This window comes from Phyllobates terribilis, unplaced genomic scaffold, assembly GCF_046119375.1.
Source record: "Phyllobates terribilis strain yellow unplaced genomic scaffold, ASM4611937v1 Scaffold_12__6_contigs__length_324123572, whole genome shotgun sequence".
NCBI lineage: Eukaryota > Metazoa > Chordata > Amphibia > Anura > Dendrobatidae > Phyllobates > Phyllobates terribilis.
Genome location: NW_027362772.1, coordinates 164364884 through 164381776, shown reverse-complemented (window position 1 = coordinate 164381776; position 16893 = coordinate 164364884). Strand labels below are relative to the sequence as shown.

General features: G+C 41.4%; 1 protein-coding gene across 2 annotated transcripts in view; it reads left to right on the top strand.

Annotated features, from left to right (window-relative positions):
* TTYH1 (tweety family member 1) overlaps window positions 1-16893 on the top strand; it is a 240303-nt gene that overhangs the window by 183746 nt on the left and 39664 nt on the right. For both annotated transcript variants that reach the window (XM_073656482.1, XM_073656483.1), the window contains exon 6: window positions 15624-15696. In XM_073656482.1, the coding sequence (XP_073512583.1) occupies window positions 15624-15696 (73 nt within the window). The remainder of the gene's footprint in view (window positions 1-15623; window positions 15697-16893) is intronic.

The window sequence follows — 16893 nt, the reverse complement described above, 5'->3', positions numbered from 1 at the left end:
TAAGACATATTTTCAGTTGTTTCACACTTTTTTGTTAAGTATATAATTCCACATGTGTTAGTTCATAGTTTTGATGCCTTCAGTGTGAATGTACAATTTTCATAGTCATGAAAATACAGAAAAATCTATAAATGAGAAGATGTGTCCAAACTTTTGGTCTGTACTGTATATATATATTGTTATACAGTGGGGAAAATAAGTATTTCATATACTGCCGATTTTGCAAGTTTTCCCACCTACAAAGAATGGAGAGGTCTGTAATTTTTATCATAGGTACACTTCACCTGTGAGAGACAGAATCTAAAAATAAAAAATACAGAAAATCACATTGTATGATTTTTACATAATTAATTTGCATTTTATTGCAAGAAATAATTATTTGATACAATAGAAAAACAGAACTTAATGTTTGGTCCAGAAACCTTTATTTGCAATTACAGAGGTCTGACGTTTCCTGTAGTTCTTGACCAAATTTTCACACACTGCAGCAGGGATTTTGGCCCCCTCCTCCATACAGATCTTCTCCAGATCTTTCAGGTTTTGGGGCTGTCGCTGGGCAACATTGATTTTCAGCTCCCTCCAAAGATTTTCTGTTGGGTTGTTGGCCAAAATTTCGCGATACATGACCCCATCCATCCTCCCTTCAATATGTTGCAGTGGTCCTGTTCTCTTTGCAGAAAAGCAGCCCCAAAGTATGATGTTTCCCCCACCATGCATTATGGTTGGGATGGTGTTCTTGGGGTTGTACTCATCTTTCTTCTTCCTCCAAACACGGTGAGTAAAGTTGATACCAAAAAGTTATATTTTGGTCTCATCTGACCATATGACCTTCTCCCATGCCTCCTTTGGATCATCCAGATGGTCATTGGCGAACCTCAAACAGGCCTGGACATGTGTTTGCATGAGCCGGGGGACCTTGTGTGCCCTGCAGGATTTTAATCCATGACGGCGTAGTGTGTTACTAACAGTAATGTTTGAGACTGTGGTCCCAGCTCTCTTCAGGTCATTAACCAGATCCTCCCGTGTAGTTCTGGGCTGATTTCTGACCTTTCTCAGAATCATCCTTACCCCACGAGGCGAGATTTTGCATGGGGCCCCAGACTGAGGAAGATTGACAGTCATCTCGTGTTTATTCAATTTTCTAATAATTGTGCCGACAGTTGTTTCCTTCTCACCAAGCTACATGCTTATTGTCCTGTAGCCCATCCTAGCCTTGTGCAGGTCTACAATTTTGTCCCTGGTGTGCTTAGACGGCTCTTTGGTCTTGGCCATGGTGGAGAGGTTGGAGTGTGATTGAGTGTGTGGACAAGTGTCTTTTATACAGGTAACGAGTTCAAACAGATGCAATTAATGCAAGTAATGAGTGCAGAGCAGGAGTGCTTCTTAAAGAAAAACTAACAGGTCTGTGAGAGCCAGAATTCTTGCTGGTTGGTAGGTGATCAAATACTTATTTCATGCAATAAAATGCAATGTAATTATTTAAAAATCATACAATGTGATTTTCTGGATTTTTTTAGATTCTGTCTCTCACAGGTGAAGTGTAACTACGATAAAAATTACAGACCTCTCCATTTTTTGTAGGTGTGAAAACTTGCACAATCAGCAGTGTATCAAATGCTTATTTTCCCCACTGTATGTACATAAGATAAAGGCTTTATTGAGGGTCTGGTCCCCCCCCTAATCTGTACCAAATCAAATGGGTTATGTTACGAAGGATATATTGCTCCAATATCAAAATCTTGTTCACACTGAGTTTTTGTAAGGATGTTTTTGGAGCTAAAACTGAGCACAAATTCTCCAAATCCTAAAGAAAAATCAAAACTCTTCAAACACGTTGAGTTTTTGCTAAAAAAAACTCACCAAAAAGACTGTGTGCACATACTGCTATGGGGGAAAAATAGTGCATGTCTCTTCTTTGAAGCAGATCCTGGAGGAAACCTCTCCAAACTAGGCACAGCCCAATCAAAAGACTACAAGAAACTTTTCAGAAAAAAATATTCTTCCAAAACTCTTCAAAACTGCTTCAGCAAGTGATAAATTCCTCCAAAACCTTCCCAAAAAAGGGGAGTTTCCTGAAGTGTTTTTTGAACTCCTGAAAATAAAACCATGTGAACATGCCCTGAGGATTTTTGCACATGATATCTTTAAGATGTCAGTGCACCCGCCAAGATTTTCCTAGGTGACCCCACTTCAAGAAAGAGCTGGCTGCCTTTTTCCTGAAGTGGCTTTGCTGGTGGCTTTGCCATTATTTTGGGGTAGTTCCGCCACCTAGGTTTATTTTTTTTCTATAATTTATAGTGGAAACTGCTCGCAGAATGATCGTGCTACTTCTTTAACCGTTTCACTGTTTATGAACCCTGAAACGGTTAAAAGATGTGACATGGGATGAAACATGTACGCAGTAAAGTCATTTTTACATTGCTGGGCATATGTTCATTATTTGCGGCGCTTTTTCAGGTGGATTTCAGGTAGAATCAACAGAATCACTCATTATGTCACGTGATCCCTGTGGCCAATACTCTCCCCTCCTTCAGACAAATCAAGACATCTAGAGGAATTGAGAGAGCAGCCGCAGCTCTGACTTCCTTTGGATGTCAATTACGCCCACAGGAGAGGAGAGTGAAGCCCACGCTGATTGACGGCAGGGATCGCGTGACATAACAATGTCATGCAAGCCCCTGGAGATCAAGTGGTGACACCGCTGGAATGGTGCCGGCACCGGAGGTAAGTATAAGTGTTATTACTTTACTGGGGGGAAAGATAGGGATTCAGAAGGGCTGAGTAGGGGACAACCCCTTTAATAGCAGAAATCAGAGCAAGCTCTGGGTATTGCTGTTAGAGAGAAATGCCGGCTGTGCAACAAAACCATATTTGCCACATGCTTAGCCCTCCGCAAATGTGGATCTCAGCATTGACGTATATTTATGTCCTTTTGTGTGAAGGGGTTAACTAGCAATTTTTGGGGGAAGAGCTATCTAAGATAATAAGGTAGGAGACAACCAGACATTATTTAGCATGTGTATTATTTAGCAGTACCTCTGTTGGGGTATAGTACTCCTTATAAACACCTTTGGCAGGGGTATTATTATAGTGGGTGCAGTAGTTGCAGAGATCAATACTACAAAACGCCTATGGGGCTATGGGGGCTTTTCTGGAGATCTTGTATTGGGCCTTACAAGCTTCAAGTAGCGAAAGTGCCTAGAAGGCATTGATTTCATATCTTTCCCTATTTTCCATATTCACCTAAGTAGACAATTCAAAGAACTCAGAGATTCAAGATACGATTGGAGATACAATTCTATTTCACACTTACATCATCATCAGAAAGAAAGTAAATTAGGAAGAAGGAAGCGTGTTTTACCCATTGCAAAATCAATGACACAGTCATTCAATCAGAGAGAATGCTTGATTGGAAAATGGGGGATGGGGGGGTCTTGCTAAAAATCTATTTGCTTTAGAACAAAACATTCCCTTGCAATAAAAAACCTTAGAATTTAGCTGATTCGATGACAACTTGTGAGTCTTATGTGATGCCTTCATCATTCGAGCTTTGGTTCTTCTGGTTTTGAGGCAACATTGCTACTTCCGCAGTTATAGGAAAGCAATGAGCGGCTGGCATTTTGTGTGTTCAGCATTTCCTGATCTATAGATTCATTATCAGATGTCATAGATCTCGCTGATGTGATCAATAAATACAAGGACTCTGAGACATCGCATGTAATTACTAATCAACATGGATTCAAAACGCCAAAACTCTGAACACCACAAACTCGTCATCGTCTCGTCTCGTGTCATCACTTATGTGTTTGTTGGATATCTCATGACCATACCAGGAGCATGCATATGAAGTTGATCCCTTTGTAGGCTCTATTTTTCAAGATATTGTATAATCAATGTTGGGATCTGCTTTCATCGAGCCACAAGAACATTCATGAGGTCAGACTTTGGTCGATGATAAGATCCAGCTCACAATTGCTTTCCAAGTTTTCCCAAAGGTGTTTGTTGGCATTGATCTGTGCATTTTCAGTTAAATTCTTACAAAGTAAACTCGGCTAGACTGTTCTTAAAGGAATTGTTCACCTTTGGAAACATTTTTCTAATTTAAATACATGTATTTTTGGTTAAAAATCCTTTTGAAATTGGGTTTGGTTGAAAAATGTTGCACTGCCTTCTACAGCCTCTGTTTTGGACTATCGCTGGCTGCAGAATCTGTAGCAAGCTCATTCTGATAGCCCATTGAGAGTGTTTTGAACACTTTTATATTTTTCTTTTTCTTTATTTATGACCACAGACCACATCAAAGTTGAAGGTGCAAGAAAACAATGAGCCTGTAAAAGCAAAACGGTGCAAAATTTTCATCGAAAGTTGTGAAGACCTGGGGTCTTCCGTGGGCTACTCAGACAACACAGGGTGCGAGTAAAACAGTGTGGCAATACTTTATTGAACCACAAAGTGGACAACGAACACATAGAACAGTCACAGAAAATGCCCAAGATGGTACAACATTACACAACCTCACCCTTCCTTCTCCGCCCACCTGGGATAGAGCACCTGTGACTTTGGAGACTTCCAGGGCTGACAACCTCAACCAGTGGCCCTCTGCTTCTGGCAGGCCTCACAGAGAAAAGATAGCGGCAAGCTTACGAAGCTAGCAGTCCATCGAGGTACAAGACCAGGAGACCTGAAGGTCCAAATCTGGCCTCTCCAAGAGTTTCCATGGGGCCAGGCGACCAGTGGGTCCCTCCTGGCAACTCCAAAACAACATATCCATGGGGCTAGGTGACTTCTTCATCCTCTCCTGGACTGCCCAAAATGTCTCCATGTCTCTCTGATGGTCAATGGAGCAGATCCGAATCTTTCCAGTCAGGGCCGGTACCCATAGACTAGAATTATGTAGAATACAAATCTGTGTCTCTTTGGATGCCATGCAATCCATCTACTTTCCTGAAGGATATTTCTCATTCTCCTTCTAAGGTCTTTCTGATGTTCCTTGATTCCCTGTCCCAAGTCTCATTCTGTCACAGAAACACATGTCCCTTCTTAAATAGACATCCACAGGTTAAGAATTAGAGAGGATATTATTCCACAGTGCTTGAGTATCCACAGCTCATCCCTCAAGATTGTCTGGCAAACACCCTACAATGGTATTTAACATATCTAGCAAACATTCATTGTTATAGCTAATCTATGTACATAGTTTGTATCACAGGGGCTCTTGTAAGTACATGACTAGCTGACTTTTTGTCTTTTTGTACAATTTGTCACTAGCATACAACATTGTTTCCAACCCCAATAGGAGATAACAAACATGGTTATACAAATACTGGTCTGTTCTTATTGACCAGACACAAATACACAAAGATAATAGGGCATTTCTCTTGGATTAACAAATCTAATTATCTGGCTTAAGATTTTACTCTGTATCGTCACAAAAGTCAATTGCAAAAATGATTTTTAGCCCCAAATACTTGCATTTAAGTTAAAAAAAAAGTGTATAACTCTTTATGTCAGCTATTCTATAATAAACAGTACTTAGCTATTACTGTTGAAGCTGACAGATTGACTTTCCTCTAAGCATACTATGTGTCAACCCAGAAAACTTCTGTCTTTTGATATATATTCATAGCTGTCATTGTCTTGTTTGTACAACTGTCTACATTCACATAAAGTATTTTTTCGTACAATTTAACAAATGCATATTGTGTTCTGAGGATGTGCACATTGAGTCTCGATGTTGCCATTGTTACCACCAGAACTTTATGGGAAGCAGAATATTTCCCCAAAGAAATATTTTACAAAATGTACATTCAAAAGTCCATACATATGTATCACAGCGGCCAGCGGTGAGAATAAAGAGAATTCTAGAACTCATCTAATCATGAAAATATTTCTATACAAGAGACATCAAATAAGGAATGTCCCCAAAATCTTATCTAAAAAAAAACTCAATATGTCATATTCATTCAACGTTTACCCCTACATTTCCCATAAAAGAGTAAGATGATGTCTGGGATCTTAATCCTTCCATAGTAATTTATCAAATTAACCAAATTTATTACAATCAAGTGGGTAAAAAGTAACCACTCTGCCCGGACCATTGGTGTGAATCCCACCAATTACAAGGAAGCAGCAGAAAAATATTGTGATCTTTTGCCCCCCCCTGTCTAGACCTATTTTGGAAGCTGTAAAATCGGTCTATATCTAATCAGTGTCCAACAAAGCACCCACCAGAGAGGCCGAGTACAGCCAACAAGTGCGAAAAAGCGCAGGGTTTCGTGAGTCTCTTCCACAGCAGTTGTACCTCCACTCAACAGACACTGGTGGCACATCAAAGGAGGAAGCCCCTTGTAATAAGCAATATCTATCTATCTACAGTGGCATGTAAAAGTTTGGGCACCCCTGGTCAAAATTACTGTTATTGTGAACAGTTAAGCAAGTTGAAGATGAAATGATCTCTAAAAGGCCTACAGTTAAAAATGACACATTTTCTTTGTATTTTAGGCAAAAAAATATGTATTTTCATATTTTACATTTTAAAAATGATCAAAAGGAAAATGGGCCAATGGAAAAGTTGGGGCACCCTGCATGGATAATACCTAGTAGCACCCCCTTTTGCAAGTATCACAGCTTGTAAATGCTTTTTGTAGCCAGACAAGAGTCTTTCAATTCTTGTTTGAGAGATTTTCATCGATTCTTCCTTGGAAAATTCTTCCAGTTCTGTGAGATTCTTGGGTCGTCTTGTATGTTCTGCTATTTTGATGTCTAGCCATAGATTTTCAATTATGTTTAGATCAGGGTACTGTGAGGGCCATTGTAAGACCTTCAACTTACGCTTTTTAAGGTCATCTATTGTGGATTTTGTCTTGTGTTTAGGATCATTATCCATTTGTAGAAGCCATTCTCTTTACAACTTCAGCTTATTTACAGATGGTGTTATGTTTGCTTCAAGAATTTGTTGAAATTTCATTGAATCCATTCTTCTCTGTACCCGTAAAATGTTCTCTGTGCCATTGGCTGAAACACAACCCCAAAGCATGATTGATCGACCCCCATGCTTGATGGTTGGCGAGATGTTCTTTTCCTGAGATTTTGTGCCCTTTTTTTCTCTTTGTGGCCGAAGACTTCTATCTTAACCTCATCTGTCCACAGGACTTGTTTCCAAAATGCATCATGCTTGTTTAGATGTTCTTTTGCATACTTCTGATGCTGAATTATATGGTGAGGACGCAGGAGAGGTTTTCTTCTCATGGCTCTTCCATGAAGGCCATATTTGTGCAGGTGTCTCTGAACAGTAGAACAATGTACCACAACTCCAGAGTCTGCTAAATCTTTCAGAAGGTCTATTGCAGTCAAGCAGGTGTTCAGATTTGCCTCTTTAGTAATCCTACGAACAGCTCTCACTGAAATTTTGCTTGGTCTTTCAGACCTTATGTTAACCGCCACTGTTTCTGTTAATTGTCATTTCTTAACTACATTTCGAACTGAGGAAAGTACAACTTGAAAACACTTTGCTATCTTTTTATAGCCTTCTCCTGCTTTGTGACCTCCACCTAGGCTAGGCAGCTGCTAATAAGAAACCATGGCTGCTGTTTATTTGGCACAAGGTTAGAAGAGGCTGGGTTTTTATAAAGCTAGGAAATTTGCATCACCTGGTCTTTCCTAACAATGATAGTGAACAAGCCATAACCCTAACAGGTTAGTTAAGGTCTGAAACCTTGATCAAAGTTATCTGAGCACACAAATCTCCAAGGGTGCGCAAACTTTTGAATCAACCCATTTTGTAATTTTTAAAATGTAAAAAATGTCAATATATATATATTGTTTTGTCTAAAATACAAAGGAAATGTGTCATCTTTAACTTTAGACATTTTAGAGATATTTTACATGCCACTGTATCTATCTAGTTATCTATATATTTGATATCTGTACATGATCTATCTTTATATCTATCTATGATTTATCTAGCTCTCTGATATACAATGCTAATGATTCTGGCTCCATCTAATTTACTAATCTTCTAATTTACTTAGTATGAACATTCCCAAGTTCTATCACTCCCTGCAGACTGTCATGATTACTATTGATCTGGCCAATATCCCCTCATCCAGTAAAAGTGATTCCTCGAAAATATAATTTTTAAGTATAAAGAGCAGAAGTTAATTATGGCTAAAAATCCTGGACATTACTTATCTACATCAGTGTAATGACAAGGCTTTTGTGCTGAGTCTTCTTTTCTAAACCAATTAGACTCATGTCCCGTACAGTATCTGCTGGCTAAGAATTATTGGATTATTAAATGGAGCTTGTGACATGTAACAATGGATACGGTCGTTTGTCTGTTGCACCAATAGTCAATGGCTTGCATCCTATTAATTTCCTGAACATAATTCTCTGACGTGTAACTGTTGCCTGGAGTGTTATGAGCTGCAGCCCCAAATGTTGCATTGTGGAATATGTCTTGTAGGCATCTATCTTGTTGGCCAATGTAGTAATTGTGGGATAGGATAGAGGACCTATAGGAACCATCCATGCCACCTATTACCCTTTACTATATACTACCATACATTAGAAGCACAATATCTCAGATGACCCCCTTCACGGCCCTCAATATGTCTCCGCATAGCAAAAAGAACCTACTCTTTGAGAAGACCACCCTTTTATAACATTTTTGCACCGCAAATTTTTATGACGCACAGAAAGGGTATCGGCATACCTTGGGAAGGTGATTAAACCTAAAATATCTAATTTAGTCATGGAAAAAGACAGTAATATAGATGGCAAAGAAAAAGTGAAAGTCTTCAAAATTTGATTTCTTTCATTGGCTAAGGGTCCACTTATATTAGGTGACCTGCGCCTGAAAATGACCACCAATCAGCTACATTTTTGCTGATCCATGGTCATTTAATAGCCTGTTTAGACAAACCAACCGAGCTTCTGCTGTACATAGAAAAATCATTCTGTGTTTATAGGCTGTCATTATTCTCGGCAGCACATCTCCTGTTTACACAGAACAATGTGCTGTTGAGAATTGTGATTTTTAAACAAGCTTAAAAATAATTTTATCCCATGAATGAGCATTTTGCTTGTTCGTCAGGTGACTGGGAATCTGTTTACACTGGCCAACTAACGGGATACGAGCGTTCCAAGAGCTTGTTCTCAAAAACCATAGAGTGTGAATTAACCTTTATGATGAGGCTTTCAAAACTCTATCAGTCTGTTTCATCATTTGTAGGGAGCTTTTTAAGTCACTTTTCTTTTTTTTTTCTTGTGGTATTCATTGATATTTTTCACAGCAAATTCTTCAAAGTAGGGCACATGGTTCATTAATGTTGCAGCAAAATACAAAAAGCTCTTTATTTTTACCTTTAAACTTTTTAGGACTTTTTAATGAAAAAAAAGTCACTACAATGACACAAAATTTGGGCCGAAATTATGGGCGGAGAAAAAATTACTCCAGAGGAGGACTTTAGTACATTTGCTCAAAAACGTAGAAACTTTTTAAATAGTGGCAATTGGTGACACTGTGCTCGTCACAGTCTATCCCGGAAACAGGCAGGGTAGGCTTAGGCGCTGCTGTGTGAGGGACAGAATTGGCGGTGTAATAGTTACATATAGGTAGTGGTACTCCAAGAGTATATCCATCTGAACTAACAGTCCTTCTGAGGATGAATCCAGCTGCATATATTAATCTTGATAGCAGGCAGGAGTTAGACAGGTATGCAGGGTTTGTGGCAGTGTATACAGAACAAGAGGGTTCATTGCACGTTCTGCCTGCTCCTTCTGTTACAGATATCTGTAGACATCTCCAGATATCAGGGGCCAGGGCTAATTTTTTTTATCTAAAAAAGTAATCCAGAGTACACCATTTTACTGCTCCATTTGCTTGTTAGCACTGCAGAATACAGCCAGATCTGTTCCATCGTCTTACGTGATCCCATATTACAGCGATAAAAATCCAGAAATTTGTAGCGAACGTGGAAAATATTATCCTTCATTTACAGTTTGTAGCAGTGTGTCAGTGAAGCTATTCACACATAGTCGCTGTGAATAATAGGAAACTACAAGCCAGCTGTTTAAAACCGTTGGCGTCCGTCAGACGTATCACATATAACTGCGCTACAAATTAAGTCATTTGTAGCGACCATGGAAAATATTGTCTTCCATTTAAAATGGGCAAAGTGCATGAGAAGGGACGGGGAAGTGGACGTGATGGTGATGGTGCATGCAGAGGCCGAGGCCGTGGGCAAGCTGAAATTGTGCCACAACAAACACCCACATCTTGTCGCACGACCTTCCTGTCCCAATTGCTAGGGGACCGCAGCACACCACTATTGAACCCAGAGCAGTTTCAAAAGGTTGTTGATTGGATAGCAGATAATGCTTCCAGTCACTTTGCCACCACCACCACCCTGTCTTCCACACGGTCAAGTCTCAGTAGCCGTGAGTCTGGACCGCATATTCCTCACCCTGATCCTCCTTTCTCCCACCATGCCGAGTGCCCGGAGACAACTTATCCCACACTTGGACACTCACAAGAGCTGTTCATTTTTCCGTTTATAGATTCGGGCCTTTAGTCCGGCCAGCTTCAAGCGGGGCAAGAGGAGAATGCATGTAGCGATGCCCAAATATTTTAGCAGCCACGGTCACATGAAGGCAACGGTGGGAAAGTGCAATTACAGTCACAAGAGGTGTATGATGATGATGACACACAATTGCCAGAAAGTCAGGAGGAGAACCAGGGTGCGGAAGTGGAAGACAAGGTGGTGGATGATGAAGTCACTGACCCAACCTGGCAAGGTGACATGCAGAGCGAGGACAGCAGCACACAGGGGGAGGGAGGTGTAGCACCACAACAGTGAGGAACAATCAGTGTGGTGGCCACAGACACAAGGCGGGCAACTGCTCCCCAGAACACCAACACGACGGAAGTTGCCAGTACAACTGCCAGGTCTTCCCGAGTCTGGTTGTTTTTTAAAGACTCTGCAGATAACCCCAAAAAGGCCATTTGCACCATCTGCCAGGCCGGCATAAGCAGGGGTAGCAAAACTAGCAGTCTCACCACCACCAGCATGATCAGGCACATGCAAGCAAAGCACCCGACTAGGTGGGCTGAACGCCAGGGTCTAAAAAAAGGTGCCTGTGGGTGACACCACTGTTTGTTCCGCTGTTGTGCATGCATGCCAATCCATTGTCCATGGCGCATGCGAAGATGCCTCCTGCCCTACACCTGTCGTTGCACACTCTCAACTAGCACCATCAGAAAACACGTTTACATCCTTGTCCCAGTGCAGCATTCAGTTGTCCCTACCCCATTCCTTTGAACGCAAGTGCAAATATGCAGCCAACGCCCCACAGGCCACACTACTAAATTCCCACATTTCGCGAATGCTTGCGCTCTAAATATTGCCTTTTAGGCTCATGGAGACGGAAGATTTCCGCAACCTAATGGCAACGGCCATCCCTCGGTACTCGGTTCCCAGCCACCACTATTTCTCCTGGTGTGCCGTCCCCACATTACACAAGCACGTGTCCCACAACATTAGCCGTGCAATCAACAATGCAGTTACTGGGAAGGTCCACCTAACCACGGACATGTGGACAAGTGCTTGTGAGCAGGGACAGTACATCTCGCTGACAGCACACTGGGTAAATATAGTGGAAGCCGGGGCTGTCACTGCTGAACCTACAACCAGGCATGGCTGGAACCTGGTGGCGGCTCTGAAGCAAGGCAGTCTCACACACATACCATGCCTGGCCCATTTGCTTAACCCCGTGGTTCAGCGGCTTCTCAAAACCTACCCAGATCTACCGGATCTGCTTGTGAAAGTACGCCGCGTGTGTGCCCATTTTAGAAAGACAGCTCCAGCTTCCACCACCCCTGCCATGATTCAGTGAGCTTCCAGCTCACCGACTGGTGTGCGATGTCCCCACGCGTTGGAACTCAACCTTGCAGATGTTGGGAAGGATTTGTGAGCAGCACAGGGCAGTTGTTCAGTACCAGCTTCAAAACGTCCATCGGTATTCAGGTCAGCCTCCGCACATAAGAGCTGAGGAGTGGGCATGAATGTCAGACATCTGGGCTGTCCTCCAAAACTTTGAGGACTCCACCAAGATGGTGAGGGTCGATGATGCCATAATTAGAGCCACCATCCCGCTTCTCTGTCTTCTGAAAAGATAGCTGCTCACAAGTAAAGAGGAGACATTGCAGGCGGAGCACGATGAGATGGAGCAAGGAACTATACAGGGTGATTCCACACAGCCCAGCCTCATCTCATCCCAATGTGGATTGGGTGACAATGAGGATGATGAAGAAGAACAGGAGCTAGTTTCCTGCGTTCTAGACGGTACTACCCGCACAACTGCCATACCTGTTCAGCGTGGATGGCCTGAGGAGACGGAGGAGGATGAGGAGGAGAACATGGTCAGTCGTCCTCTTGGTGAGGACACGGAAGTCTTGCCTGTTAGCAGTCTGGCACACATGGCTGAGTTTATGTTACGCTGCCTTTCCCGTGACCCTCGCGTTCTCCAAACTTTGGGTGACAGTCATTACTGGTTTGAAACACTTCTAGACCAACGCTGCAAGGAAAAATTTCTATTCCTTATTCCCGTGGTGGACAGGTCTACTAAAATGGGGCAGTACCAGAAGGCCCTTGTTGCGGAATTATTAAAAAAATTCCCATCTGAAAACGCTGGCAGCAGTGGTTGCACTTCCATGCACAACCAAGGAGTACAGGCGAGAGAGACACGAATACGATCCAGCAGAGGCGGGTGAACACTGTCAAGGTTCTGGGACAGTTCTCAGACCCTCCCATCACACAGGCCCTGATGTGTGGGGTAGTCTCACAAGGAGGGATAATTTTATGAAGATGCTGAAGGAGTTCCTTGCTGACCGTACCAACGTCCTCCATGATTCCTCTGTGCCTTATAATTATTGGGTATCCAAGGTGGACACGTGGCATGAACTGGTTCTCTACACCTTGGAGGTCCTGGCCTGCCCTGCCGCTAGCGCTTTGTCAGAGCGGGTTTTTAGAGCCGCCTGGGGAATTATAACTGATAGGCGCATCCGCCTATCAACTGATAATGCTGACAGGCTGACTCTTACCGAAATGAACAAGGGCTAGATTGGGCCAGACTTCCCAACATTACCGGATAGCAGCGTAACATAAGCTCAAATCCAGTGTCTTTTTTTGTGAGGTCTATTTCCATGCACCTCTTCACACCTAGACATGGGTATACGCTTCCTGATTTTTTCTATTTGCTGTTGTCATCCCCCTTCTCCTCATCCTCATCCTCCACCACCATATCACCACCATATCTACCATATCACCATTTCTACGTCTCTTGCAAGGGGCATTGAAGTGCCTCCAAATTTTTGGCAGCCCTTGCGTTCACTGCATAGGCAATAACAGTATGGGAGACCCACTTCCTAATAATGGGAAAAAAATTTAATAAGGCCCTCCTCTTTGTCTCTTCCAAGGGGCATTAGAGTGTCTCCAAATTTTTTGCAGCTGTTGCAGTCTTTGCATACGCAAAAACAGTATGGGAAACCCGCTCCTTTATAATGGGAGCATGTTGTTACGGAGGCCCACCACTATGTGTCTTCAAATTAGTATTGGGGTATTTCCCAAATTTAGGCAGCCGTTGTACTCACTGCATACGCAATAACTGTATAGCAGAACCGCTCCTTTCTAATGGAAACATGTTGCTATGGAGGCCCACCTCTGTTTCCTCAAATTGATATTGGGGTATTTCCCAAATTTAGGCAGCCATTGTACTCACTGCATACGCAATAATTGTATAGCAGAACCGCTCCTTTCTAATGGGAACATGTTGTTACGGAGGCCCTCCTCCATGTGTCCTTAAATTGGTATTGGGTTTTTCCCAAATTTAGGCAGCCCTTGCAGTCACTGCATGGGCATTACCACTATAGGAGACCCACTCCTTTATAATGGGAACTTTTTTTTTTACTGAATCCCACCTCTATGTCTCTTCAAAGGGGTATTGTTGTGCATCCAAATTTTTGGCAGCCTTTGCTGTCACTGCATACGCAATAAAAGTACAGAAGACCCACTCTTTAATTATGGGAACAACAAAGCATAGCTGGCTGATGGCTCTCTAACAATAGTGAGGGCCGACTGCTGGCCTTTTAAAAATAGTAAGGGCCGCTTGATGGCCCTATAAAGATAGGCTTTGTGACTTTCAGGTCCCTCCTTCATAAATGAAACAGGATGTGTCTGTCATGTCTCCCACACCACATGGCCAGATAGGGTAGTAAAATGTTAAAATGACATTTATCAGTGAATGTATTTTTTGCCGTTGAAAGCAACGCAAAAGTGCAAAAATGCATCAAAAACGCTATGTGTGAACATAGCCCAAGGTGTGGAGGAGAATTTTTGTTTTTGAATATTTATTTTACCTTATATACAAGTCATTACCCTGGAAAGGATGTTCCTTAACATTTTTCCAGAAAAATCCATTTTGGATTCGTTTTTGTATGTTTTATTGTGAGTCCGTAAAAGTGGTGTAATACCTTTGACAACATTGTTGACAACAGTGACCTGGGAGTCAGAAATGCTTCCAGGGGTCTTCCCCAAGCTGTTCCTATGTAATTTGAGCACTGTTCCCATCAATTTGGGCAGTTTTTAGGTCCTCTGCAGACCGCCAGGGTGAGCCGCCGGAAAAATGCTCGAGTTTCCCATAGACTTACATTGGGCTCGTTACTCGGACCGAGCAATCGAGCATTCCAATTTGATTGACTCGAGCAACGAGCACCCGAGCATTTTAGTGCTCGCTCATCACTAACAATAATGTATCTGATAGGAAAAAAAGAAAAATTTCCAAGAATTAGTTCATGCCATGATATGATTGGATAAACGGTGCAAAGCAATGGATCCCAGCCGTCCTTGTAGATGCCACAATAAAGTTATATGGTTGGGAGAAAAGGAAGAGGCAGCACTCGTCTTCCAAGATAAGGAATATCAAAATCCTTTGTTTCATAAGATTAAAATCCAACATGATAAAAAAGATAAAAGTAGAAAAAAATAGCCTTATGAGCCTACACGTTTTGAACCGATATTACTAAATGGTTCTTAGTCATGGCTAAAGATATTATAATATAACCAATGTTATTATATGGTTCTTAGTCATGGCTAAAAATATTATAATATCTTTAGCCATGACTAAAACATATTTATTAATATAGGTTCGAAACGCGTTGGCTCATAAGGCTATTTTTTTCTATTTGTATCTTTTTTTTTATCATGTTTGATTTAATCTTATGAAATAAAGGATTCTGATATATTTTATCTTTGAAGAGGAGTGCTGGCTCTTCCCTTTCTCCTAACCATATAACTGTATTATAGGCCTATATACAAGGCCGGCTGGGATCCATTGCCGTGTCCGTTTATCAAATCATATCATGGTATGAACTAATTCTTGGAAATTTTTTATTTTTTTCCTACTCGAGTCATTAATGTTTGTGCCCTTTTTTTACTCATTTTTTTGTGTTTTTCACCTTAACGTGGGATTTGTGTAACAATGATGCAATATAGCATTGCTGCCTTAATAAACTTGTTATAAATCATATTTATATGACATTCTTCTGTATTATTCTATCTCTACAGAATGACAGTGGTCAGCTTCTTTGTACTTTTGCTCAGCTGGGGAACGATGGGACTAGAGATGGCCACAGCCGTGGTAGGTATTTCTGCTTTTATAGTAGTAATGTTTAGCATTGCATTCAGAATTTATGCAATATATGGTCTAATCTGCTATGATAAAAGGTATTACAACATAGTACAGTATTACACATCTTTATAGAAGCCTAAGAGTCCAACTGATCACATAGTGCCGGAGTCCAGTCCAGAGCGCATAAAGTGTCTCTGCCAGGACACTAGCAATATAGAAGCAAAGAAAGGAAATCCAGCTTCACTGTTGTAAAATCTTCTTTATTGATGCATATATAAAATCTTGATAACATCCACAATTGGCTTTGATAATCTGAAACACCGACGCGTTTCTGGTGCGTCAAGCACCAAAATCGCGTCGGTGTTTCAGATTATCAAAACCAATTGTGGATGTTATCAAGATTATATACTGTATATGCATCAATAAAGTAGATTTTACATCCATACAGCTGGATTTCCTTACATTACACATTTTTACAGAGTGAACAAAAAGATAAAAATGTCTTAAATTTACACTTATGGAAAATCTTTTATGGAGGAAAAAAGTTCTTTGTTCACAGAGTTTGTAAAGCTCTGGCTGTCCATATCTTCAGGCATAACATACTTGATAACTTTCCCGAAAAATCCACATAATGGGGAAAACATTCTGGACTCCTGGTAGAGTTTGCGAAAACTCCCTTTTGTGTAGTGCAATCACATATCGTTCTGCCTTCAAACACATAATCGGGGATTGAGGAGTCAGGTTACACTATTCTCTATGCTGAAACAAACAAGGAACACACCCGCACTCCTAATATGTTAATAGTGAAGTCCAACAAAATATGTGATGTTTTGGTCTACCCAACTGGACCTTCATCAGATGGATTATCATGGATAGATAAAGAAAAGTGCTGTTAGAAAGGGCAATATCAATCACTAGTAGGTCTGACATGAGGAGCAATTTGAGAAAACAAGCAGAGGCAGACAAGACAGGTAGATCATGCTGAAGTTTGTGAGTGATTTAACTAATCCCAGAGTTGGATTCACAGCAACACTGCTCAGTACTGCTGTTTAATGTCTTCCATGCTGCTGCTACTTCTGATTATGTCCTAAATAGAGAAAGAAGCAGGAATCCCTCTGTACCTGACTATTTTGTATAGGATGATATGAGCTGGAAATAGGACAAGTCACACATAGGGTGATATAGTCAGGAATGGGGAGGTGGTAG